Source organism: Euleptes europaea, chromosome 17 (assembly GCF_029931775.1).
Source record: "Euleptes europaea isolate rEulEur1 chromosome 17, rEulEur1.hap1, whole genome shotgun sequence".
Lineage (NCBI taxonomy): Eukaryota > Metazoa > Chordata > Lepidosauria > Squamata > Sphaerodactylidae > Euleptes > Euleptes europaea.
In genome coordinates, this window is record NC_079328.1 from 23122432 (window position 1) to 23150198 (window position 27767).

The 27767-nt window shown below is 48.7% G+C and overlaps 1 protein-coding gene across 1 annotated transcript; it reads left to right on the forward strand.

The window, feature by feature from the left end:
* Positions 1–554: 554 nt before the first annotated feature.
* On the forward strand, positions 555–27142 carry LOC130488814 (SNF-related serine/threonine-protein kinase-like). The gene is made up of 5 exons (XM_056862479.1): positions 555–1186; positions 19204–19345; positions 20576–20788; positions 23446–23583; positions 25745–27142. Exons 1-5 carry the CDS (start codon positions 598–600, stop codon positions 26898–26900), a joined length of 2238 nt encoding a protein of 745 aa, XP_056718457.1. The 5' UTR covers positions 555–597; the 3' UTR covers positions 26901–27142.
* Positions 27143–27767: the final 625 nt, after the last annotated feature.

The window sequence follows — 27767 nt, forward strand, 5'->3', positions numbered from 1 at the left end:
GCGATTCAAAACGGATAAAAGGAAGTGTTTCTTTACACAACGCATAGTAAAATTGTGGAACTCCCTGCCCCAGGATGTGGTGATGGCTGCCCACTTGGAAGGCTTTAAGAGGGGAGTGGATATGTTCATGGAGGAGAGGGCTATTCGTGGCTACTAGTAAAAATGGATACTAGTCAAGATGCATACCGATTCTCTCCAGGATCAGATGAGCATATCTATTATATTAGGTGCTATGGAGCACAGGCGGGACAATGCTGCTGCAGTCGCCTTGTTTGGGGGCTTCCTAGAGGCCCCTGGTTGGCCACTGTGTGAACAGACTGCTGGACTTGATACTTGGTCTGATCCAGCATGGCCTTTCTTATGTTATGTTTATGCTGTTTTGGGTCCTCTGTGGGGTAGCAAAGCAGAGTATAAATACCTGAATCATATTCAGCAGACAGTTACCAGCCCCAGTCCTGAAGCCAGACCCATTCCTTTCTGGGAAGTGTTGTTGGGTGGGTAGATCCGTCTGCCTTCACCTTCTTTGACCATTCCTTTCCCTCCGTTCCAGCTTCCTCAATGACTAGGCCTCTGTGAGGCGCAGCACACGCCGCAGAGATGGCCGGGACACGGGCCTTCTCAGAGGGGAAGATCGCTGGGCTCTACGATCTGGAACGCACCCTGGGCAAGGGCCACTTTGCGGTGGTGAAGCTGGCGCGGCACGTCTTCACGGGCGAGCGGGTGGCGGTCAAGGTGATCGACAAGAGCAAGCTGGACGGCGGGGCGGCCACCCAGCTCCTGCAGGAGGTGCGCTGCATGAAGCTGGTCCAGCATCCCAACGTGGTTCGCCTCTACGAGGTCATCGACACCCACTCCAAGCTCTACCTCATCCTGGAGCTGGGCGACGGCGGAGACATGTTCGACCACATCATGCAGCACGAGGGCGGCCTCGGGGAAGAGCGGGCCAAGCACTACTTCGCCCAAATCGTCCACGCCATCTCCTACTGCCACCGCCTCCACGTGGTGCACCGCGACCTCAAGCCTGAGAACGTGGTTTTCTTCCAAGAGCAGGGGGTGGTCAAGCTGACGGATTTTGGCTTCAGCAACTGCTTCCAGCCGGGCACCATGCTCACCACCAGCTGCGGCTCCTTGGCCTACTCGGCCCCTGAAATCCTGCTGGGGGACGAATACGATGCTCCCGCTGTTGGTAAGAAGTGGGCTGGGACTGGCTGGGAAGGGTTTGCTAAGCCTGCGGCCTGCTGGGGAAGCTTGATTTAGGTTTGCCCTGGCCTGTTGACAGGATAGCAACCAGAGAAATAAATGTGGTATTCTCTGCCTCAGTAGGTCACGATGGGTAGCCGTGTTAGTCTGTCTGTAGCAGTAGAAAACAGCCAGAGTCCAGTAGCACCTGAAGAAGTGAGCTGTGATTCCCAAAATGGGGAGGGGCCATGGCTCAGTGGTAGAGCATCTGCTTGGCATTCAGAAGGTCCCAGGTTCAATCCCCAGTATCTCCAGTTAAAGGGACTAGGCAGGTAGGTGATGCGAAAGACCTTTCTCTGCCTGAGACCCTGGAGAGCCGCTGCCAGTCTGAGTAGACAATGCTGATTTTGATGGACCAAGGGTCTGATTCAGTAGAAGGCAGCTTCATGTGTTCATGTGTTCAAAAGCTCATACCCTTCCAGAAATGTTAGTCTTTAAGGTGCTGCTGGACTTTTGCTCTTTTCTTCTGCCTCAATAGGTAGCGATGGCCTTTAGCTTTTCCAAAGGGACACCACAAATCTAGGGAGGGTATATATTATAGTTTACTTATTTCATTTATACCCTGCCTATCTTTCCAGTGGGGGGGGGGTCCGAAGTGGCTGGCATTTTATCCTCACAACAACCTTGTGAGGTAAGGTAGGCTGAGAGTGTGCAGCTGGCTCAAACTTACAGAGGGGGGATTTGAACCTGGGTCTCCCAGATCTTAGTTCAACACTCTAGCCACTTCACCATGCTGCCTCACAGACTTGTTGTAGATCTGTTGGCCACACCTGCGAACCCGTATCTCCACATGCAGAGGCTGCATGGTGTGGAATAGCAAAGGCGGGGGACCTGTAAAAGGGGAGAGAGATCTTCATGCCTTTGTGCTGTGCTGGTGAGCTTCCTAGAGGCATGTTGCAGGCTGCTGTTGGGAACCAACAGCTACTCCAGTTGAGCCTGTTAGTCAGATTCGGCAGAGCTATTTCTTTTATTCTTAAATTGAGGTATTTATTATCATCTGGAGCAGAACCACTGCTGCCTCAGAGCAGTGCTCATTCCTTTGTAAATAAATATTTTTTATTTGTATGTATGAATAACCTGAACTCCTGCCCAGTCCTGGAGAGGGGCACATGGTCCCCTACACTTCCAGCTACATTCCCACATTAGCCATGAAACTCTCTTGGTGACCTTGGGCCAGTCTCTCTCAGACTCAGCCTTTCTCACAGGGCTGATGTGAGGAAAAAATGGAGAGCGGGGAAGCCGCCTTGATTTCCTGGGAGGGCGGGTAGGGTAAAAATGTAATAAATAGATCCAGGATAGTATTTTCTGCAGCATGAGATGTTTCTCAGGAGCTCAGAGAAACCTCATGTCTTCCCTGGGGCACACGTGGGTTTCCTCAAGTGGGACACTGCAGTCACCACCCTGGGACTGTTTCAGGCTGAGGAAATGGAGGTCTATAAAATTATGCCTGGTATGGAGAGAGTGGACAGGGAGGAGCTTTTCTCCCTCTCTCATAATACTAGAACGCGAGGTAATCTGCTGAAGCTAGAGGGTGAGAAATTCAAAACGGATGAAATATTTTTTCACACAACGCATAGTAAAATTGTGGAACTCCCTGCCCCAGGATGTGGTGATGGCTGCCTACTTGGAAGGCTTTAAGAGGGGAGTGGACATGTTCATGGAGGAGAGGGCTATCCATGGCTACTAGTCAAAATGGATAATACTCATGATGCATACCTATTCTCTCCAGGATCAGAGGAGCACGCCTATTATATTAGGTGTTTTGGAACCCAGGCAGGACAATGCTGCTGCAGTCGTCTTGTTTGTGGGCTTCCCAGAGGCACCTGGTTGGCCAGTGTGTGAACAGACTGCTGGACTTGATGGACCTTGGTCTGATCCAGCATGGCCTTTCTTATGTTCTTATGTAAACAGTGCAAAGGGAAGACTAACATTCCTTCTCCATGTGCCTTCTCCATGTCCCATGTGCAGGGACTACGGAGAACCCACAACTCACGTGTGAGTGTGTTACATGTCTGACGCATTGTGGGGACTCAGCCCCACCTGCCTGCTCTGTGACGTGTGAAGATGCCTTTGAAAATGGCGTCTGGGGCTAAACACTTGACTTCTCACCCCGTCCAGATATTGCAAATGCCTCTTTCCTTGCACCGGGCCTCTCAGGGCCTCTCATCGCTCCATGCGATTTGGTGGCTGTTCCCTTAGCGAGAGGGGGTTGGAGGGGGCCAGCCAGAAGGAATCTTTCACCCTTAGATCGGCTGCCTGATCATCATCGGGACCAGCAAGGCTGCCTGTGCTGGAGAAGGTTTCTGTGCTTGACAGGATATCATGAATGCAGGTGTGGGCGACTGACTCCCTGCGTGTGAGCGCGCACACTTTGCATTTATCTGCTTCTGTCTTTTGCATGGGAGAACTGGCAGTGAGAAAGCCGAGATGGAGGCTGTCCAGAATTAGCTCTGCAGCGGGGTTTCTTATATAAACTGGTATTAATAGTAATCCCTTGCATTTGTGTGGCATTTTTGGTGGGTCAGAGCATTTCACATACGTTGTCTTATTGCAAGACAGAAAGCCACAAGCACATGACCTTTGTTGTATAGACAAGATTGCTCAGGGCCGGGATTTAAGCACTGTTGTTCAACTGCATTGCAAGGCCTCACCGGTCCATTCTCAACTTTCTGTCCCGGGGATTGTTGGCTGTCTGCTTGTGTATTCTATAAGGAGGCAAATTTCCCCAAGAATCAGTGCTTTCCTTGCCTAATGGAATCTCTTATGTCAGAGAAGGACCAGGCAACATTTCTTGTGACCAGGGAAGTGAGGAGCAGTTGCTGACCAACATTTGGGTCTCTTTCCCCTGGCCCTCACTTAACTCCCGGCTTCCATTTCCTTTCCTTTCCAGTCAGTCCTCATTCAAAGACTTCCTTTGAAATCTAAGTTCTTTTGTGGAATGAAATAATCTGTTCTGAATAAGGAGAATGCATGAGAATCTAGATTATTTTTTGGCACTGGATTTGGCTTTGGGATGTTCAGAGATTCTGGCGAGGAGCATGTAAATGTATATGATATATCTGACTCCCAAGACTCTTTGCTGTCCTAAGTGAATGCAAGCGTGGTGTAGTGGTTAAGAGTTGTGGTTTGGAGCGGTGGACTCTGATCTGGATATCTGGGTTCCCCACTCCTCCACTTGAGCGGCGGAGGCTAATCTGGTGAACCGGGTTGGTTTCCCCACTCCTACACATGAAGCCAGCTGGGTGACCTTGGGCTGGTCACACTCTCTCAGCCGCACCTACCTCACAGGGTGTCTGTTGTGGAGAAGGGAAGGTGATTGTAAGCCGGTTTGATTCTCCCTTAAGTGGTAGAGAAAGTCAGCATATAAAACCCAACTCTCCTCCTCCTTCTTCTCCTCCTCCTCACAATTTGGGAGTTGTTCCCTGGAATCCTACATTCTTAAAAACAGTGCTGGGACACCCAGCACGCATGCCCTTGGTTGTATCTCTGTTCATTTGGTGAGCCTTAAACACCCTTCCCCAATGATCAGTTTGCTAGATTTTGTGTTGGGTTGGCCCGTGTATCTACGTGAACTGAGCGTATGCATTTGCAACATAGCAGAAGATGGTCTACCCATATGTGTAGGCTGAGCATAAGTGGGTGCATATGCTGTATTGTATCAAACGGTTTATTAAACAAATTAAACGGGGTATGTGTGTATGTTTGTTCACATACATGTGTTCCTCAGGTGGTAAAACAGGTGCTTGCTCCTGAGTTTGCTTTTTATGAGAGAGGCGTCTAAACCTGCAGATGCTCAGAAAGTGTGTGTGTGTGGATCAGGAGTGTTTGGAGTCTCTCTACCTCAGTGTGTTGGAGGGCAGCTTATCTTGCTGTGGGGAAGGTTAATTGTGTTTTGGTGTGGCTGGTTGTGGTCAGCCCCAGCAGAATATTTTGTACAAATAAAATAAAATCCTGGACTAAACTGAAGGCATCCTGCCTCAGCATGGGGTAGGCAAAGGGGAAGGGTATGTACGCTCCTCTTGGTAGGAGCAACTCCCCTAGAGGGGATTGTAAAGACAGACTCTGATCTAGACCCAGGATTGATGTGTCAGTTCTGCTTTTCTGTTTAGCTTTTCATCTACTGGATATTAAAAGATTGGGAAATGTATGCTCATGTTTACCTTTAAGTCCACACCTCTTTCCCCCTGTGGTTTCATGCCTAATGGAAACCAGAGACATGCCTAGAGCATTTGCAAGAATATTTCAATTCACCCAGATCATATTCTCAAACGGAATTATGGAAGCAACAAAAAAAATGCTGACTGGGTTGAAAGATGCTTCATCTTCCCCTGCTTCAAGGGCTGATCCTATGAAGAGTTTTGCTGGATCAGACCTGTGGTACGTCTAGCCCTGCATCCTCTTTCACAAAACAGCCAGCCAGTTTCCCTGGAGGGTCAAGCAAAAGGGCACAGAGGCCAAGGCCTTCCCCAGATATTGCCTTCTAGCAGTGGTGTTCAAAGAATACGATGTGAGGTTCCCTTTAGTCATCCTGGCAAGGAGCCACTGATGGACTCTCTGGCCGCTCACATCACATTCCACAGTTTGATTACTTGCTGAGCAAAGGACTTCCTTTCATCCTTCCAGAATCTATTGGCCTTCAACTCCATTGGGTATCCCATGTTCTAATTACACGGTCCCAGTTTCTCTGATCCAATCACAAATTTATAAACCTCTATCCTGTCCCAATGTGGTTATCTCTTCTGTAAACTGCAAACTCTAATCTTTCCTCGCAGGAAAGGAGCTCCAGCCACTTAATCATTTTAGTTATCCTCTTCTGCACTTTCCCCGATTCTGCAATATCTTTTTGGAGTGGCAATCAGAACTGCAGACAGACTTCTAAAGAAGGTCGCCAACTCCAGTTTGGGAAATTCCTGTAGATTTCGGGAATGGAGGGGAGTCTGTGGAAAGCAGAATTTGGGTAGGGGGCTCAGCAAGGATGTGATACCATACAGCCCACCCTCCAAATCATCCATTTTGTCGAGGGGAACCCGTATATGTAGTCTGGAGACCAGGTATAATTCTGGGAGATCTCTAGGCCCCACCTGGAGGTTGGCAACCCTACTTTCAAATGCTGTTGCACCACAGCTCTATATAGGGGTGTCTTATTTTCAATCCTTTTCCTAAAAATCCCCAGCATGGAGTTTGCTGGCTGAAAAGGCGGAATGGACCTCATTCTGTCTGTCTGTAAACTGTGCACATCCTTACTGGCTCATCTAATCCAGCAGGATGATGAGCTAATTATGCAATCCTTAGTTATCTTGCACATGAGCAGTAGGCCACTTCCGGGGTGGGGGCTGCAGGCTGTCTCCCAGAGTTCTTTGCTTTGAGGTAGCCAGCTCAACGTTGAGGCATTTATCTCGGGACCAAACTATACGTCATATCCTTGACGGGTGCTTTGGCTGCAGAAAAACAGCTTCGGGAGAAGGCGGAGCAGGGGGTTGACTCTTTTTCCTGCTTCCCGTTTTCCTGCTCAAATTGCACATGCCCTAAGCGGCTGTTCCTGCTCAGAGTTTGCGCCACAATTGCAATCACGTTCTTCCTGATGGGAAAGAAACACTTTGGGGAGGTGGGGGGGATGTATTTGGATTGCAGAGCCAGCCAGCAGGCAAAACAATGAATGCCTCCTTTTCCTTCTTGCCACTCCTTTGCTTCAAATGTCCCCTTTGCGGACCTTTCATACAAACCATGTGCTTGGCAGGAATTAAAAAACACCCCATTAGTGTGTCCTACAGTTTCTAATCCCACTGGTCCCTTCTGATTCCCAGGGAGCATTTTTAGGCACATGCTGTTGAAATCAATGGCAAATCAAAAGCAAATATAGTGTTGTGGATAACAATGTACAATAGAAGCAAACAACGCCAGGCTGTCTTCCACACTCACCTGATCATTTTGGTGATCTCCCTTGTTGAAGTTCCCCTGCGGAGTTCACCACATCTTGCTGGACTAATTTCCTTGTTACCTCGTTGTGGGGTTGGTTTGTAGTTTTTGTATGTATCTAGGTGATTTAATATAGATTGTTGTGTGCTTTAGAATATTTGATGCTAGTCTCTTTATAAACTGTTTAGATTCTTTAGCCTAGTGTTGTTTGTTTCTGTTGAAATCAATGGAGCAGATGTGATTAACTTTGGCTGGGTTGCTTGTCAAACCCCAGTGGATGAAGATAACTGTAAAAGGCTGGAGAATTTAATGCATGTATGTGTGTGTGTGGGGGGGAAGGGTAACAGTGGTGCTCAGCCCTTTAGGGAGGTGTGCCAGCACCATACACAGAGTCTTAGTAGGGGTGGCGTGAGTCGCTGGCTCTCCCCAAGGCAAGCTGCCCGATTGTCTGTAGTAAACTAATTTTTCTTCTGGCTTGCCCACCAGTCCTCTGTATCCCAGCTAGGGTTGCCAACCTCGAGGTACTAACTGGAGTTCCCCTGCTATTACAACTGGTCTCCAGCCAGTTCACCTAGAGAATAGGGCCGCTTTGGCAATTGGACTCTATGGCATTGAAGTCCCTCCCCAAACCCCGCCCTCCTCCGGCTCTGCCCCCAAAACCTCCCGCCAGTGGCGAAGAGGGACCTGACAACCCTGATCCCAGCATTGATCAGGGAAGTGAAACCACATTTTATGGGAGGAACTGGCCCCCAAAAGGAAGCAAACAGGAGTTAACTTTTTATTCTTTGCCACTTCTTCCCAGTTGATAGAATTCAAAAAAAAATCTTTGAGGAATAGCTTTTATCTTGAGACATATCTTAACTTTTTAATCAAGAAAGAAAAGTGGTGGGTTTTTTTTTATTACACTCGAGAAGTCAGGACTCCTGCCTCCCCATGTGCACAGTGGAGACCCTGCTGAACCCCTATAGTTTCCCTATAGCTTTCTTAGTCTGGGGCACCAGATCAGCTGCCTGCTGTTTTTCTGCAGCATGAAAAACCTTCCTGAAAGTATTTGCAAAAGAGATAAAGTATAGGGAGGCCAAGATTCATACCTACAAGTTAATTGAGTAATTAATTTACTTACCGGTACTTCATTTGTGCCCTGCCTTTCTCCCCAAAGCAACTTGTATTGTTCTCCTCGCCTCCATTTTATCAGCACAACAACCCTGTGAGGTAGGCCAGGCCTGGTCACATGCCTGGTCACAGGTCACCCAGCGAGCTTCCATGGCCAAGTGGGGTTTCAAACCTGGGTCTCCCAGATCCTTGTCTGACACGCTAACCGCTACATTTTTTGGAATCTGTCTTCTTGCTATCAGTCCTTACCTGCTATGTGTTAGCAGTAGGGTTGCCAACTCCAGGTTGGAAAATTACTGGAGATTTGGGGAGAGGGCAGGGTCTCAGTGGGGATGTGATGCCATGGAGTCCACCAAAGCAGACATTTTCTCTAGGAGAACTGATCTTTGTAGACTGGAGATCAGTTGTGATTCTGGGAGGCTGGCAACCCTAGCTACCAGGCCCTAGTTAAGGGCCAGAAGTAGGGTTGCCAACCTCCAGGTACTATAGGGTTGCCAACCTCCAGGTACTAGCTGGAGATCCCCTGCTATTACAACTGATCTCCAGCCGATAGAGATCAGTTCACCTGGAGAAAATGGCCGCTTTGGCAATTGGACTCTTTGGCATTGAAGTCCCTCCCCTCCCCAAACCCTGCCCTCCTCAGGCTCTGCCCCTAAAACCTCCTGCTGGTGGTGAAGAGGGATCTGGCAACCATGAACATATGAAGCTGCCTTAAATCAGACCCTTGGTCCATCAAAGTCAGTATTGTCTACTCGGACCGGCAGCAGCTCTCCAAGGTCTCAGGTAGAGGTCTTTCACATCGCCTACTTGCCTAGTCCCTTTAACTGGAGATGCCAGGGATTGAACCTGGGACCTTCTGCATGCCAAGCAGATGCTCTACCACTGAGCCACGGCCCCTCCCATGGTACTAACCCTAAGGTACTAGCTGAAGTTCTCCTGCTATTATAACTGATCTCCAGCCAATAGAGATCAGTTCATCTGGAGAAAATGGCCACTTTGGCAACTGGACTCTATGGCATTGAAGTCCCTGCCCTCCCCAAACCCCACCCTCCTTAGGCTCTGCCCCAAAAGCATCCTACTGGTGGCAAAGAGGGACCTGGCAACACTAGCCAGAAGTATGGGCTGGCCTTGCACCAGCATCTCTCCCCCCCCCCACCGCTTAGTTTGCACTGCCCAGAGGTGGCTTTCTAGAAGAAGGCTGCCTTGCAAGGAGCGCAAAGGAGCAGATGTAACCACAGCGTCTCCGCCTCCCCTCTCTGTGTCAGCTGCTGAGCTCTGCTAGCCACTTCCTGTTTCTTCTGAGGCATGTGCATCAACCCGAAGCCCGTGCGTGGATTCCACCACAGATCCGCTCCCTCCGTACCACGTGTGTGCCAAGAGTATTTATAGCTCGGGTGGAGCTGCAACTGTACTGAGAAGTGTGCTGGGAGGGGGGAGGGAAACGGAGCAAGGAAGAACAGTGTGCCTGACCTTCCTTCCTGCAGAGCTCAGCTTGCAAAAGCCGCTTGTCCAAACAAACCTCTGTGAGCTCTGACTCACAAAAACATCTGCTGGAATAAATTTTGTTCATCCTTAAGGTGTCCCTGGACTCCTGCATTCTTTTGCTGCCCCTGGACTACCCCTTCTGCAGAGACCTGATTCCTCTGTTTAAACCGGGGTGCTCAGTGGAGGCAGAAACAAAGTTTAAAAGATTATGGAACTGAGATAGGTTTTGCTGCTCTGCTGGGCAATTCCATTTTACAGCATAAGCTTTCTCACCAGCTGTGACCCTTCCCCAAGAAAACTGATCTGGCCACAGTGATCAATGCTGTCATCAGCTTTGGGTTGCTAGGTCCCTCTTTCCCACCAGCAGGAGGTTTTTGGGGCGGAGCCTGAGGAGGGCGGGGTTTGGGATGGGAGGGACTTCAATGCCAAGGAGTCCAATTGCCAAAGCGGCCATTTTCTCCAGGTGAACAGATCTCTAACAGGAGGAGATCAGTTGTAATAGCAGGAGATCTCCAGCTAGTACCTGGAAGTTGGCAACCCTACATCACCTCCAGGCTTGATTATTGTAATGCACTCTGCATGGGGCTGCCCTTGGAGAGTGGAGACTATTTGAAAGCTTCAGTGGACTTCAAGCCACATTTTATTCCAGTGTTGAAAGAGCGTCACTGGCTTCCTGTTTGCTTCCGGTTACAATTCAAGCTGCTGGTTTTGACCTATGAATCCCTGCACAGTCTAGCACAGGGATGGGGAACCTTTTTTCCGCCAAGGGCCATTTGGATATTTATAACATCATTCGCGGGCCATGCAAAATTATCAACTTAAAAATTAGCCGACCAAGCCCCGAGCAGGCAGCTGCCCCAGATGACCCCCCCTGCATGGACAAGCAGGAAGGCATCCAACCCGTGGCTCAATTGCCCACCTGATGGCACAGGATGGTCTGTTGCACCATCTGGGCGTAGCTGTCCAGCCGCACGCCGGAGTTGCTCCTGCTCTGCATGGTCGGGGCCGGATTCTACAGCCGGCTCCTGCTACCTCCGCCTGCAGGGATGAAATGAGGAAATGAGGCTAAGAACTCCCCCCCTCCCACGCATTCTGGCCCTGCCCCCTTTAACCCTTCCATTGTCACCACTTCCGCCCCCAGCCCTCTTGTAGTACAGAGGGAGTACGTGTCTCCACGGCCCGGGTGGGAAAGGGTAATACAGTTTCTTGGGCGGTCCTAGCAACTCCATAGCTAAGGACTCTTCTGCAAGGGGGGAAAAGTTCCTTTTCTAGGCAAAACAAACTCACATCCGCCTTGAGTAGAGGCTATTCCTGTCCGCGGGAGGGGGCAGATCGGGCCAGACCAAATTATTTCGCAGGCCTTAAACGCACCCCCTTAAACGCACCCCTAGTCTAGGACCCAGATAGGTGGAATGGCTGCCTGCCTCCTATTTGTCCTGCCCAGAGGTGGCATTTCTTATACCAGAACCATAGTATGTCCACAGTTCATGGCAACAAACTGTGGACATACTATGGTACGATCTTATACTTTTGTAATTGTAGTAGCAATCCTTTGTATTTTCTATTACAGTTTGTAATTTTTGAACTGTATGTACCCTTTTTGGAATTTTTTGATGCTTCCGTAATTATTTTTCAGACTTCTGGAACTCTGTACCTCTTGTTCTTGTCATTCAGAGGTTTCCTTTCTCCTTTTTTGATTCCTTATACCAGGCCTTTTTTCATGCCCTTCCATTTTCTCAGGTGAGGCAGGGGGACCTTGAGGGATGGGGCTTATTCCCTGACTCCCCCAGTATCTTCTCTCTTTCTTTGCATCTAGCACCTTCATCTGACAATTTCCAACTTCTCGCCTAAACATTTTTTTTTAAAAAATCTGTTGGCTTGAGAGTGGTTTCTACTGTTCCTCCTTATTGCTTTATTGACCTTATGCCCTTTAATTGTGTGCTGTGGTCGGTTTAAAAATCTGGCTGAAAATTTGTTGACTTTTTAAAAAAAAATAATCACTGTGATAAATTGTAGTTGACTAATGATTGCACCACATTCTGTCTGCTACTGTGATTTCTATTTTTGTTAATGGCCTCAAGTGCTTCAGTGGAGAAATATGCAAATATTTTAAATAAATCCTATCACTCCCAATAAATAGTATATCCAAAGACTGCAAACCGCAGTGGGAAGGGAGGGGTTACAGGAAGATTCAGCCGCTGCGATTGCTTGCCTTGTTGTGCAGTTTGACAAAATGAGATTTTTCGAGTGATATTTTAACAGCCGTGATTCCTTTTGCATTGTGTGCAGTTTCTAAGGGCTGGAACAGAATGCCTCCCCATGACCATATCCCCCTTCCCCATGTTGGGAGCTAGATTCTGGGTGTTAGGGGCTGCCCTAACTTGGAAGTAAACCCCCATGGAAATTAACAGAACTTGCTTCTGGGTAAACTCGGTTAGGGTTGGGCCGTGATCTGCTGGCGCTGTTTTGACTTCTGACTGCGGCTTTGTTTCTGGCCTGCCGTTGCCAAGGGAGATTTTGAGGGAAAAGAACAGAGCGCTCGCCTTTTCATTTGGAACTCCTAGTTCCACATTTAATTGAGGAGCGGATATAAAGCTGTGCCCTGTTGGAACGGCAACAGAAGCAGAAGGTGCAACCTCTCCCCATAAGCCTTGCGGTGCTTCCCAAGGAGAAAGGCAGGCAGGAGGGATACCCAAGCGAGGTCGCCGGGTAAGAAGATCATACCCGCTGTTCCTGCCCCTCTGTCATGGTCTTTGCCAGGAACAGTTGGCAGAAAGGGTACATGCGCTCGGTTCACATAAGGCATTTTGAATAATATGCAAATGAGGTGACCTGGTTTGGGGACCTGAGCGATGGCAACCCTTCCGAAGAGGAACTGGCAAAGATCCTCAGGGAAGAAGGTCTCTGTTGCTTGCTCCAGGGCAATATGTCTGAATCAGCCACCACCAAAACAACATCCAGTATTCTTGACCATGTCCGGAATAAGTTTCTTCTCCCATGATGTTTTATAAGGCACCCCACACACTCTGGGCACACTCCTCTTAAACCTCTGAAGACTGTTTGAAAGCTTCAGTTGGTTCAAGATGCAGCTGGCACAGATGCAAATTACCAGGAAGCTCTCTCTGGCCGGGATAAAAGGGATATGCTGATTGCTCGCTGGCTCAGTTCAAAATGCTGGCTGTTCTTCTTTTTAAAGTTTTAAATGGTTTGGGATGAGTGCATTTAATAGACTTCCTCTTCCTCTCTGTGCCTACCTGTTGCCAGATAGATCATCCACTGAATTAATTCTCGGTGTCCTTCCAGCTTCTTAGGTGGGGTGGCTCTCAAAGGATGGGGCCTTTAATGCGGTGTGTGTGTGTAAAGTGCCGTCAAGTCGCAGCCGACTTATGGCGACCCCTTTTTGGGGGTTTTCATGGCAAGAGGCTCACAGAGGTGGTTTGCCAGTGCCTTCCTCTGCATAGCAACCCTGGCATTCCTTTGTGGTCTCCCATCCAAATGCTAACCAGAGCTGACCCTGCATAGCTTCTGAGATCTGACGAGATCAGGCTAGCCTGGGCCAGAAGACTCATTACCCCTTTACCTTTTATTCCCTACAGCCAAGAAGGTATACGTATGAGCCAACTTATGGCGACCCCTTTTTGGGGGTTTTCATGGCAAGAGGCTCACAGAGGTGGTTTGCCAGTGCCTTCCTCTATATAGCAACCCTGGACTTCCTTGGTGGTCTCCCATCCAAATGCTAACCAGAGCTGACCCTGCTTAGCTTCTGAGATCTGATGAGATCAGGCTAGCCTGGGCCATCCAGGTCAGGGTCCCCCTCTTTAATGGAGTCCTCCCCTTTCCCACCTGGGCCAGGTTCTATGCAATGTACACAAGCATTTGATTATTGTTGTGGTCATGAAAGAAATGTGTGTAGATATTTTTTTTTTGAGGGCATGATAGTTTGTCTTGCTTTCCTGGCTCTTTATCATTATTGTTTTTATACGCTGCCGTGTTTTCAGTTAGGTATACTTAGTTTTAGTTTGTGAAATGAGAGCTAGTGTGTTGTAGGGATTTGGACTCTTGACAGGGAACACCAAGCTTCAAATCTCTACTGTACCACAAAGCTTGCTGGGTGACTTTGGGCCAGGCACTGCCCCGCGGCGCAGAGTGGTAAGCTGCAGTACTGCAGTCCAAGCTCTGCTCACGACCTGAGTTCGATCCCAGTGGAAGTCGTTTTCAGGTAGCCGGCTCAAGGTTGACTTCCATCCTTCCGAGGTTGGTCAAATGAGTACCCAGCTTGCTGGGGGTAAAGGGAAGACGACTGGGGAAGGCACTGGCAAACCACCCTGTAAACAAAGTCTGCCTAGTAAACGTCAGGATGTGACGTTACCCATGGGTCAGGAATGACCCGGTGCTTGCGCAGGGGACCTGTACCTGAATTCTTTTGCCCCCTAGCCCATTTCACAAGCTTGTGGTGAAGATAAAATGGGGATGGGGAGAACTATGAAGTTTACTAGTTGGCCATGGGCCAGTCACATTTTCTCATCCTTGCCTACCTCACAGGGCTCTTGTGGTGAAATGGAGGTGAGCACGGGCCAGACATTGTCAGCCCAAACAAGATTGTTGTGGAGGATAAAATGGACGAAAGGAGAACCGAGAACCAGTGCAATGTAGTGCTTTAAGCGTTGGATTAGGATCTGGGCGACCCAGGTTCAAATCTCCACTCTGCCGTGGAAGCTCGCTGGGTGACCTTGTGCAAGTTACACATGCTCGGCCTAACCTACCTCATAGGGTTGTTGTGATGATTAAATGGCGGAGAGGAGAACAGTATCTGCTGCTTTGGGTCCCCATTGGGGAGAAAGGTGGGGTATAAATACAGTGAAATAAATAAACGGTGTATGCTGCCCAGTACCCCTTGAAAGAAGGGGCAGGATAAAAATGTAAGAGATGGTTTATGTGGCAATTTTTATCCTTGGGCTTTGTATGTGTTCTTGGCTGCCCAGGGAATCTGGTTGGTGGAGGGTTCCATGGTATTCCCTTCAATACATACTCAGAGATTATCTCTGCCCTGCCTGGCAAAGCCCCCCCTTTTAATAAAGGACCCTGACCTGTGGCAAAGGGCGATGCCCAGAAGGAGAGAAAGCAGCTGCTCTTTGAAACCTGTTGTCTCTGGCTTGACATGTCTGGGGCACGGCAACATTTCAAGGGTGAACAGATAGCTGGGACATCTGTGCATGTCGGCTTGCCCGCCTGTTTGGAGAGCTGAGTCTGGAAAAGGGGGGCAGGAGGTAGGTGAAAGGCTCGGGAGGTTTCCCTGGCCCTTTGGGCTTGGCATGCACTGAGCCGGCTTTTGAAAAGACCCTGAGCCGATTACCAGGGCTTATCTCGTCGGCCATCTGTGCTTGGCTTCCTCTGGGGAAGTTGAATCTCCCCCCTTCCACCTCGCCCTCTGGGCTGCTGCTTTTCCCTCCCTTCCTTCCTTTTTGTATGGGAGAAAGTGAAGGGGTCGTATCCTGCGCCTGATGACGCCCCCCCTCCCCAAGCCGCTGGGAATCGAGCTGTCTCATGTCTGCCCACCCTGGACCCCTTTATAAGCACACCCCTGCCCCAGGTTGGGTATCTTAGTCACTGTGAGTCCCGTGCAGCTGTTTCTCCATCACTCCTGGCACACCTGCCTCACGTACCAGGAGAGCGTCCTACACGTGGGTCCTCTCGATGTGTGTGTTGTCCTTTTGTGCAAGTAGGGCAGCCCTCGCATTTTCAAGCTTCCGTGTGTGTGAAGAAGAAGAGTTGGTTTTTATATGCCGACTTTCTCTACCACTTAAGGAAGAATCAAACCGGCTTACAATCACCTTCCCCTCCGCACAACAGACACCCTGTAAAGTAGCTGGGGCTGAGAGAGCTCTAAGAAAGCTGTGACTAGCCCAAGGTCACCCAGCTGGCTTCATGTGTAGGATTGGGGAAACCAACCCGGTTCACCAGATTAGAGTTTGCCACTCATGTGGAGGAGAGGGGAATCAAACCCGGTTCCCCAGACCAGTGTCTACCGCTCCAAACCACCGCTCTTAACCACTACACCACGCTGGCTCTCCATCAGTTCCGAACTGGATCCAGCTTTAAAAACTCTGACAGCCACTGCAGAGAAAACCAGTGCATTTACCTGAATGGTCGGTGTCTGTGATATTGAAGATAGGGGGTTACCGCACTTTGTATTCCCAGCGATGTATTAAGAGTTTGCAAATGTTATAAAAAACATCGCTTTAAAAGGGTTTTTGGATACCACGGCTTATAAATGGTTGGAAGACGTCTTCCCAGCTGAAGGGGCCAAACAAAGTGCGAACAGTATTTTTTATAACTTTTTCAAACTCTTAATACATCGGTGGGAATACACAGAAAGTGTGAACGGTATTTTTTATAACATTTTCAAACTCTTAATACATCGCTGGGAATAAAAGTGCGGTAACAGCCAAAGGTCTCCAGGTTGGGGAGGTTTCGGTAAATGGTTTCCAGCAAACTCGACTGGATGGGCTCCTGGCTCGTGGATGAATGAGCATCGGCAACAAACAGCGGTTCCCATTCGTGCACACAGAAGGTTGAAAATGTAAGCAGTTGGCCTGTTCACATAAAACAGCATCCATGTTTGTGAAGAGTTTCAAAACTGGAATGACAGAAAAGGGTTGTGTGACAGAAGGTTAGGAGCCGGCTTTGGCAGAGAGAGAGACCAAGAGGCAGCGTCATAGTTGTGAATTTTCCCTGCCAGCATGTTCCACCGCTCCACCACCAGCGTGGTGTAGTGGTTAAGAACGGTGGTTTGGAGCAGTGGAGTCTGATCTGGAGAACCGGGTTCGATTCCCCACTCCTCCACTTGAGCGGCGGAGGCTAATCTGGTGGACTGGATTGGTTTCCCCACTCCTCCACACGAAGCCAGCTGGGTGACCTGGGCTAGTCACACACTCTCAGCCCACCGACCTCACAGGGTGTCTGTTGTGGGGAGGGGAAGGTGATTATAAGCCCTTAAGTCTCCCTTAAGTGGTAGAGAAAGCTGGCATATAAAAACCAACTCTTCTTCTTCTCCTCTCTGCCCCCATCTTCTCGGCCGGCTAATTTTTCAATAATTACTATACATCTCATTTGACAATACATCCTATATATACCAATCTTTGACTCGGTAAAAAAATTAAAAAAAATTATTAGGTGCATTTCTTCAGTATTAAATATAATTAATTATAATTGACTTCCCTACCAACTTCCTCCCTCCCTCCCTCCCTACAAATATCTGGTATCTCCTTTGCATTAATATTTTCTAATCCTTATGTCATTATTTTAATGTTATACTTTCCCCTTATTTAATATATTTCGATAAGCAATAATAATATAAAATTAATAATAAAGAGAGACTAAAAAGAAAAAAATCATTTTAAAAATAAAAACAAGAGATGGTCGAAGTATTCCTAATGGCTTGCTTGAAGTACTTCCTCCTCGGGATACTTCCAGAGGGTATGCTGCTTTCGTCTATCTCAGCAAAATGAAAGAGGAGTCCAGCGGCACTTTAGAGACTAGCAGAATTCATTCCAGGAGAAGCTTTTTGTGAGGCGGAGCTCCCTTCATCAAATGCATTGACGTGTTCGGCCATTAGGCACAGGCCTCTGATGAAGGGAGCTCTTTCTCCCACAAGCTTTTCCTGGAATAAACGTCTCCTGGTTTCCGAGGTGCCGCTGCCCTCTTGCTTTATTTTCCTCATCAAGGATTCCCACTGCCTCCCTGGTAACGTGGCATCTCTGCACTTTGTATTCCCAGCGATGCATTAAGAGTTTGAAAATGTTGTAAAAAACATCGCTTTAAAAGGGTTTTCGGATACCATGGCTTATAAATGGTTGGAAGACGTCTTCACCGCTAAAGGGGCCAAACAAAGTGCGAACAGTATTTTTTATAACGTTTTCAAACTCTTAATACAGCAGTGGGAATACATAGAACGTGCGAACAGTATTTTTTATAACGTTTTCAAACTCTTAACACATTGGTGGGAATACATAGAAAGCGCGAACAGTATTTTTTATAACGTTTTCAAACTCTTAATACAGCAGTGGGAATACATAGAAAGTGCGAACAGTATTTTTTATAACGTTTTCAAACTCTTAATACATCGCTGGGAATACAAGTGCGGTAACAGCCCAAGCTTGTCTATGTGTTAAGCTTAATGGCAGAAGAGAATTGTCCTGAGGAGGGAAGAACCAAAGGAGACTTTTGATATAGCTCCCTGGGCTTGGACAGGCTGGAGAAGATCCAGTGGGAGACATTACTGACAGGGTCTCTCTTTTATCTTTCTTTTGGAAGGCTGAAGTTGGTTCCCAGTTCCTTATTCACATTTCCTAGTTCCTGAATGATATTGAGGAAAATTTTAAAGCTCTGCACCCCAAAATAAGGACTGGAACCCCACATATCATAGACCCCCACATTCAGGGGACTTTCCCTTCCGAGAGGGTGCATGATGGGTCCTGGTCCAAAGTCCAGTTCTTGTGCCAGCTGCTCCCGAGTGGGGTGCCCCCAGGACAAAGGCACCTACAGACACTGGGGCCCAGCTGCACCCCAAAACAATCTTTGGGCCACCCCACATTACACATCCTCACATTCCAGAGACTGTCCCCTGCAAGAAGACATACAGTGGTGCCTGGTCCACACACCAGTTCTGGCACCACTGGCTTCTTTTTGGAAGAAACCTCCCAGAAACCTTTATTGCAAGGAGGATTTGAATAAGGAACTGGAACAGTTGGTAGACTTTAGGATGGGCAACAATCTAAACCTCATGTGTCAAGGAGATGCCTCTTATCTCAGGATGTTATTCACTGCCATTATTCCACTTATCTGCAATCACATTAGCCTAAACGTGGCGTTTTGTGGTTGGTACTGAGTGCGGAATTCAGACAGTCGAGGCTTCCCACAGCCTCTAGAGATGGTGCTGCAATTCGAATTCCTTTCACAAGTAAAGGGTTTGATAAAATGAACAGTTTGTATGGCTAGATTCTGCCCAGACAGTGTAATGTAGTGGTTAGAAAGCCGGGCTAGTATCTGGAGAAACCCACCTTTGAATCCCCACTCTACCATGGAAGCCTACTGTGTTTCTTGGGCCTATCGCTCTCTCTCAGTCTAACCTATTTCACAGGATGGTTTTTTGTGAGGATAAAACAGAGAAGAGGGAAACAACCATGTGGCCACTTAGGGTCCCCTTTGGGGAGAAAACTTGGGTATAAATAGCTAAACAAATAACCAGGAGCCTTGTGGTGTGAGCCACATAAGATGGTTGTGAGCGTGGGGGAATGTTTTCTAGAACTTCCTCGTGTTTGCCCCTCGACCGTTCACAAAAGGATGTCGTCCCTGATAGCTTTCTGTTGTTGGGGTGCTTGGCGGTGTTTCCCTCTGTTTTTGGCCCAGTTTGTCTCAACCCTCTCCCTTTTCTCTTTCTCCCTGCCGCAGACATTTGGAGCTTGGGCGTGATTCTTTACATGCTGGTGTGTGGGCAGCCGCCCTTCCAGGAAGCCAACGACAGCGAGACCCTGACCATGATTCTGGACTGCCGCTACACGATCCCGTCTCACGTCTCCTCGCAGTGTGCAGAGTATGAGACCAACCCCTTCCCTTATCCCACTCCCATTCTGTGGCTCCCATTTCACAGGGCAGGGCCATGAACCTTCTCCCTAAGCACGCATGAGCTCCCTCAACCCCTGGTGTGGCTGCCAAGCCCTTCCTTTCTCTGTTCTGTTAAGTGTGGACTGGTTAAGAGTCAAGTGCCCTCTGCAGACCAAAGATGGAAATGAGCCCATCAGTACTTGGATGGGAGACCACCAAGGAAGGCTGGCATTGCTATGAAGAGGAAGGCAATAGCAAACCACCTTTGCTCATCCCTTGCCTTGAAAACCCCTTGAAGGGTCACCATAAGTCATTTGCAACTTGATGGCAGTTATTAAAATAAATGTAATAAAGACTCTTGATTGGATGGGCAACTAGAGGGGGTGCTCTGGGGAGGTGGAGATGCTGGGGAGGCAGGATGCTGCTGCAGTCGTCTTGCTTGTGGGCTTCCTAGAGGCACCTGTTGGCCACTGTGTGAACAGACTGCTGGACGATGGGCCTTCCCACCTTCTGCATCAAGTCATATTCCTTTATTCTGAATGAGCACTCTTCTGTTGGGATGGGCAGGGATCACACCAGTAGCCATTATCCTTAATCCTTTCTGGGCTTTGCTATCTGGTCACATCCACTGCCTTCAAAAGCCAGCATGGTGTAGTGGTTAAGAGCGGTGGTTTGCAGTGGTGGACTCTAATCTGGAGGACCGGGTTTGATTCCCCACTCCTCCGCATGAGCGGGGGACGCTAATCTGGTGAACCGGGTTGTTTTCCTCACTTCTACACATAAGGCTTTCTGGGTGACCTTGGGCTAGTCACAGCTCTCTTAGAGCTCTCTCAGCCCCACCTACCTCACAGGGTGTCTGTTGTGGGGAGGGGAAGGGAAGGTGATTATAGGCCAGTTTGATTCTCCCTTAAGTGGTAGAGACAGTCGGCATATAAAAACCAACTCTTCTCCGTTGTGCTTTGCTCAAGGAAGAATTAAGTGGGATCACTGCATCGATTGTAATGGGAACTTGGTTGTGTGAATTAGGACCGATGGGGGAGCAAGTGGCAAATCAGACATAGGAGAGTGGGAGGCATGGTCGTTTTCCCACTTAGAGGGCCTCCATTTAGTGTCTGACAACTAAGCTCAGCCCTTTCTGAGACGATATCTGAGGCTGTTTCTCCCTGGGGGTCCCATCTGGCTGGCTGTGTGGTAACTCCTGCTGTTTTTTCTTGGCCAGCCTGATCTCTCAGATGCTGCAGCGGAACCCACTGCAGAGGGCCTCCTTGGAACAGATTGAGAACCACCCGTGGCTGCAGGGCGTGGACCCTTCCCCGGCCAGTCGGTATCTCTTGCCTCTGACGTCACACAAGCGGGTCTCCGAGGAGGAGCATGATATCATCATCCAGGCCATGATGTGCGGCAACATCGCAGACCGGGAAACCATCCAAGAGTGAGTGTCGCCAGCTAACTCTGCCAGCCTGGTTTTCTGATTGAGCAGAGGGTATGGTGGGGTATTCCCTATTACTATGTATGGGTGTGAGAGCCTGACAATGAAGAAAGCTGATAGGAAGAAAGTAGATTCCTTTGAAACGTGGTGTTGGAGGAGAGTGTTACGGGTACTGTTGACTGCCAGAAAAACAAATCAGTGGGTTATAGATCAATTCAAGCCTGAACTGACCCTAGAAGCTAAAATGACTAAACTGAGGCTGTCATACTTTGGACACATTATGAGAAGACGAGTCACTGGAAAAGACAGTCATGCTAGGAAAAGTTGAAGGCAGCAGGAAAAGAGTAAGACCCAACAAGAGATGGATTGACTTTATAAAGGAAGCCATGGCCCTCAATTTGCAAGATCTGAGCAAGTTTGTTAAGGAAAGGACGCTTTGGAGGACATTGACTCATAGGGTCACCATGAGTCGGAAGCGACTTGATGGCACTTAACACTCACAGTCATGGTGGGGTAGGGAGTCTGATTGATGGAGGTATTGCTGTGAGAATTGAGGCATGAATGGATATTCTTTCACAAATGTACCACTGAATCCCAGGGTAAAGGACCCTGGGTCCGTGCTTAAATGGACACATACTTGCGCAATACCTCAGGTAGGGTTTTGGAGTAGCAGACAGCAAGGGAGACAGTACTTGTGTTTTTAATCTTTGTGGAACATACAAAAATGGAAGGAAAAAAGCAGGGAAACATATGCAAACTGAAAGAGCAAATGTGAAATACCACAGTAGAAATACTGAGCTATGAGTAACTAGATGGCATATGGAATCACAACAGCATTTGGGTAAGAAGCAACAACAAGGAAATCAGATGATTCCTAGTGGAAGTTGCCCCAGCCATGCTAGATTACCCTACCTGGGACTAGTCCAAAATCGGAACCCACCTTTAATGTTTGTTACAAGTGCGCATTAGGTTTGCCAACCACCAGGTGAGGCCTGGAACTCTCCTGGAATTGCAACTGATCTGCCGACTACAGAGATCAGACCTTTTGGAGAAAATGGCAGCTTCAGAGGGTGGACTCAGTGGCAATACATCCTTCCTCAAACTCTGCCCCCCTCAGGCTCTGCCTGCAGATCTCCAGGAGAGCCAGGGTGGCATAGTGGTTAAGAGCGGCAGACTCTAATCTGGAGAACCGGGTTCGATTCCCCACTCCTCCACATGAAGCCTGCGGGGTGACCTTGGGCCAGTCACAGTTCTCTACGAACTCTTTCAACCTGCCTGCAAACAGATGTCTAGGGTAGCTCTCATGAACCATCAGGAACCCCCTTCCAAAACTCCCATCAGTGGTTGCCCGTGAAAGTTTGACCATAAACCAGGTTGAGGGAGTAGGGACGTGTAAGGTAGGGCAAGTAGCTAACCCCCCATTAGTCTGGGACATCCAGGGGCAGTGTTGGAAACGGCTCTGGGAAGCCTCCCAATGACAGCCCTTTTGAATCCTCTCCATCTTCCTGCCCTGGATTTGGGTGCTCCTGTGTAATTGCCTGCAGTGGGTCTTTCCAGAGTGTTTGACCGTAGCCCAGGTTGAGGAAATTAGTTTAGTTTAGTTTATTGTTGTTACTGTCGTAGACCAGCACATATATAAAACACAGTCTTGAACCATTGCTTATATAAAATACAATCAACATTCCACTCTAAAAGAGTTAGATGAACCACCATAAAAGCACAATTATGTACATCCATATCCACACATGTACCTAGTTAAAAGAAAAAAACCTATACAGCAAACTTGAATCGGCTATAGATAAATTATGTAACCCTTCACAACTTCACTAAAAAGTTATTAGCTGTTCTTCTTTCTTACTAATTCGTTTCTTTTCTTAATGGCCAAATGACAAAATTTTGCCACAGCATACGACACTTGAACCTCCTTATCTTCCAGTAGGTATCTAATCTGCTCTAGCTCTGTAAACCTCAAGTAATAGCTTGCTTGCTCTCGATGAGCTAACAGAGGGGGAGGTTTGTCGTGCACAGCTTGTCTGGACTTCAGGAGTTTACCTGGTAGCAACTTCACACCACGCAGTTCTGCTATGTACAGTTTATTTACAATATCTACACAGAGTCCTTTGGCTGTTAACATTCACAGCTCTGAGCAACAGCATGCTCCGCCAGCATATATATTTCAGCAAGAGGTAACTTACATTCACTATACAGACTTATATACACATTCATGACCAATCACAGTTCACCTGAGATGAGTCATTCTGGAAATCCCCATTCCTGGCTGTACAAACTGGATCAGACCAGCATCATCACATGACTTAGCTGTCACTCTGATCAGTATGATCTGTTTAGCAAACTGCAGACTAGGCATAACTTTGACATAGGTTGACAAGGTTGAGGAAATAGAGATGTATAAAATAGGGCAAGTAGCTAACCCCCTCCCCCTGCATTAGCCTGGGACATCCTGGGGCAGTGGTAGAAACTGCTCTGGGGAGCCCCACAGCGACAGCCTTTCTGAATCTTCTCCATCTGTGTAGAGATGAGTGATGTTCCTGTCCCGGGTTTGTGTGTTTCTGTGTAATTGCCAGCAGTGTGTCTTTGCAGAGTGTCTCCTGCATCTCTGACTTGTTTATTTATTTATTTGCCCATTGTGTTTCTTGTAGAGCGCTGGAGGCCAATCACTACAATCATGTTACTGCCACCTACTTCCTTCTGGCTGAAAGGATCCTGCGCGAGAAACAGGAGAAGCAGAGCCCGAGCCCCAGCCTGGTCTACAACCTTGCCCAGCATGTCCAGAGCAGGCAAGCATTTTCCTCTCCTTTAAGGGCATGAATCCATGTTACCTTTTCCTTGCATCAGGGCTGGCGTTAGCATACTGGGGGCGGGGGGGGGGGAACTGCTGGGGCAGTTGTTGTTTTTTAAATAAATTTTTATTTTCCAAACAACATAAAACAACACATACTTTCACGGTTTTAATTGTCTATTTGTCCCTCTTCTTTTGAGTATTATCAATATGTGAAGAATCATATTGAAGGTAATTATTAGGAAGTCAAGTATTTAATGTATAAAATGAGGACAAGTATATAGCCATAAAGTAAAAGTAAAGTAAAAGAATACTAGTATAAGCTAAGAACGCAAACAGAATGTAGCAACATTATTTTTCCTTTTGGAACATCTTTGGGTAGGGTGGACTCCCCCCCTTTCCCCCCCTCTCCCCTTCCTTTTTTTTCTGTACCCTATATCTTTAAAAGCAAATTAAAAATATATCTATAAAACAACAACACATACAAAACACACTGCTTATACAAAATCACTACTTCATATCTGCAATAAGATCTTCAACAAATACCCTACGAGCAGGGCTACATCATTCTATACTATCTAGCATTAAGAGTAAATAGATATTTAACAAAAAAGATGGATACATATAATTATACTCAAACCTCAAGCAAAGTAACTGCATTGTGAAACTTGAATAATATAGCCATGTACTTATACTTATGTCATTTACTAAATGCTGGGGCAGTTGAGACAGCTTGCGAATGGGCAGGGGATGGACGTACAGGCACGTGGGGGGCATGCAGGAACATAAGCAAGTAGGGGGAGCTGGTAGTGGGTATAAGAGGCCACTCTTTGCCCAGGATCGCCCCCCGCCCAACCTGGAACTGGTCCTGCCTCACGTCCTCCCTGGGTCCTGTCAATCTGACCCGCACGGTGAGTGCCACACGTGAAACTTTGTTCCCAGGCGCTTTGGGGCCTGGTTTGGATCTGGACTGTGGCACACAGAGATAGGGGCCCTCTTTGTGCCGATTTCCCAGTCTGAAACCCCAGGGCTGAGGTGCTGTTTGCCCTGAAGGGGGCTATATGTATACTGTGGCTACATGTCAGGGCAACAGGGCAAATAGTATCTCCCATGGTGGGTAAATAGGGTTTGGAAAACCAACAACAAAAGAGGGGGGGAAACCAAATGGAACTGATTCCAAACCGAAGAGGTTGAGCTGAAAAATGCTAAAATTACAAATATATACATTTTAATAAGGTGCAGGCCGAAACGCGTTTGGTCCTTTTTGGATCCTACTTTGGTCAATGTAAGATTGTACATCGCAGGTGTTTACATTTGTATACACTGAATGTGCAAGTCTTGCCTATGGTAGAGGCCTTATGTTTTTAACTTGATTGTGCACCTTATTAAAATTTATATATTTGTAATTTTAGCATTTTTGAGCTCAACCTCTTTGGTTTGGGGTAAATAGGGTTTCCACCCTGATCTGGATGACCCAGGCTAGCCTGATCCCATCAGATCTCAGAAGCTAAGCAGGGTCAGCCCTGGATAGTATTTGGATGGGAGACCACCAAGGAATACCAGGGTTGCTGTGCAGAGGAAGGCACTGGCAAACCATCTCTGTTAGTCTCTTGCCCTGAAAACCCCTTAAGGGGTCGCCATGAGTCGGCTGCGACTTGAAGGCACTTTATACACACACAAATAGGGTTGCCAGCCACCAGGTAGGGCCTGGAATTCCCCCAGAAGTACCACTGATCTCCAGACTATCAGTTCCCCTAGAGGAAATGGCAGCTTGAGAGGGCAGACTATGTTGCATTCCATCTCAGGTGGGTTTGTTCCCCTCCCCAAACTCTGTCTTTTCCAGGCTCTGCCCCCAAATCTTCCAAGACTTTCCCAACCTGGAGATGGCAACTGTATAGGTAAATGGTACAGTGTGGAAGGCTTCAGCCTTCTCCCCACATGCTTGCCATCCCAATCGGAATCAGAACCCCACATGCCTGGCAAATTGAGGTCTGACTGTGGAATATACAGTGTACACCTGATCAACAGGACATGGAGAGGGTGTGTGGAAAACATTGAAAGGGAAAAAATAGGCCTTTAATTTGTGGCTTCTCCGTGTTCATTGCTCCTTTAGATGTTCGTAGACATTGAGCCCCTTCCTTCTTGTCTCTCTTTTGCAGAAGCACGTTCAGCATTGTGAGCGATCCGAGCCACCCTGCATCTTTGGTGGACGAAAGCCCTCAGCCTCTGCCTACAACCAAGAGTGCTTTGGAGAACTTTGCCGAGCATTCTGGGAAGTCTGTTTTGTCCTTCTCCGCTCTGGGAGAAAACGAGTCCCCTTCTAGCTTCCACAGGTGCGGGCAGCCTATCAGGGCGCTCATTCGACCCTCCCTCATCGAGACCCCCATTGCCAAGAGCACCCCTGCCTTGCAGCAGATTTCGGAGGAGGAGGAGGAGGAAGAGGAAGAAGAGGAGGGGAAGCCTGGCCTCTTCCGAAGGAGGACCTCCTCCTTGAACCAAGAGCAAATGAGCGACTTCCAGAGTGCCAAGGCTTCCCTGTTGTTCTGCCGAAGCCTCGCAGCCCACAGCAAAATAGCCAAGGCCCCCCCGGTTGGGTTCGGCAAGCCACGCTCCCTTGATCAGTCGTACGAATCTAGCCCGAACCAGGTGGTTCTCCAGAGGCCTCTGTCCCTAATAGACAAGCAAGGCCTATGCCAAGAGCTCCTGAAACAAGCTGTGCAACTGGAAGTTACCAGCAACTTCAAATTGCAAGGGGCGAAAACCCCTGAATCGCCCCCGGAAGGGACCACCGATGATAAGCTGTGGCCGGACAGCAAGGAGGATCCCAGGGAGGGGGGCGGTGGCAGGGCAGTCATGAGCCCCAGCACGGTAGAGCAACACGTAGGGAAGGAAGAGGACAATAACAACACTCCCCAAGTGGGAAACCGCCCCGTTAGAGAGAAGCTCCTGAAGAAAGAAGCTGGGATCCACACTCCTCAGATGAACGAGGCTCTCGCCCAGGGCACGGCTGCCCAGACGAACACAGCCTTGGACCCGGAAGGCAAGTCCCACAAACCAGACAGGAGCCTCGAGATGGGACCACCCAGTCAGCCGAAGCACTTGAACGACAGCCGCGGGAACGGCAGCCCCAGCGGCAGCGAGAGTTTGGCAGACAACATTATCAAGCTCGACCCAGCAAAGGGCAAGAGTGCCAACCTGAAGGACCGGATCCTACAGTTCCCTCTCTGCGAGAAGGCCCTGGCCTTCCGGATGCGGCCCGCCTCCAAGGAGAGCCTCCTCTCCCTGGGACAGTTCAACTGCTGCCACGTCATCTAGGACCCGCGTTGCATTTGCACGAGAGGAACAGACCGTAGCGACGAAGGCGATAACGAAGGCTCAGGCCAGAGGAAGGTGTTGGTTCCGTTCCCATGATCTTCTGCTCCCCCGGAATGGCTGCTGGCAGGATGGATGCCCCCCTGCCTGCGTGAGAATGCACTCTTGACTCTAGTTCCGTCGTCTCTGCTTGAACGAGATGGAATGAACCAAACGGCTGCCCCTCCCTCTTCCCTCCGCTCCTCGCCGATACTCTCCAAACCCAGCAGAGCCTCCCAATGCATGCTGGGCCTCAGTTTCCCCGCAGAGGGCAAGGGATACCAGGAGCCTCTGCCACGTCACGGCTCGTCTGTTTCAGAGCCCCATGGTTTAGAAGCCGGGTGGCGGCTCCGATACAGCCAAATGAAGCCGGAGAGAGGTCAACGGTTTTAAAGAGGCCTCGATACAAGGGTCCTCGAGCCAAGTTTGGGCTGCTGCAGGCCAAGGGTGTGTCCCTCAGAGCCAAAAAATTAGGAGTCAGGCGTACAGTTCCCTGGTCCTGATACACCCATCCACAGAAGCACTTGGGAAAGAATCCCATGGTGCACTGTGCCAGTAACTTTTTTTTGCCATTTTTTTGCTCTTTTATGCTCCCCCCCCCCCAATAACTCTCCATTGTAGCATAACTCACAAACGGCCAGTCCTGAAATTTGGGTATCTGGGAATCTTATTTGTCATAACCAAGCCAGAGGAGTCGGCTTCAAGGGCTTCTTTTGCTGCGTAAAAGTCCCTGCAGACAGTGGCCAAGGAGCCCACCCACCCTTGCCCTGCTGCAAAGCTTGGGGTGTCCTATCCTTTGCCTGCAGGCTCCAGTCTGGCTGTGCCTGTTGT

Bases quoted from the DNA above. Each gene is read 5' to 3' on its own strand.
- LOC130488814 (XM_056862479.1), top strand. From the start codon at position 598: ATGGCCGGGACACGGGCCTTCTCAGAGGGGAAGATCGCTGGGCTCTAC. The intron at 19,346-20,575 runs GTATGAGACCAA...TTTCTTGGCCAG, and splicing joins GTCTCCTCGCAGTGTGCAGA to CCTGATCTCTCAGATGCTGC. The intron at 23,584-25,744 runs GCAAGCATTTTC...TCTCTTTTGCAG, and splicing joins GCCCAGCATGTCCAGAGCAG to AAGCACGTTCAGCATTGTGA.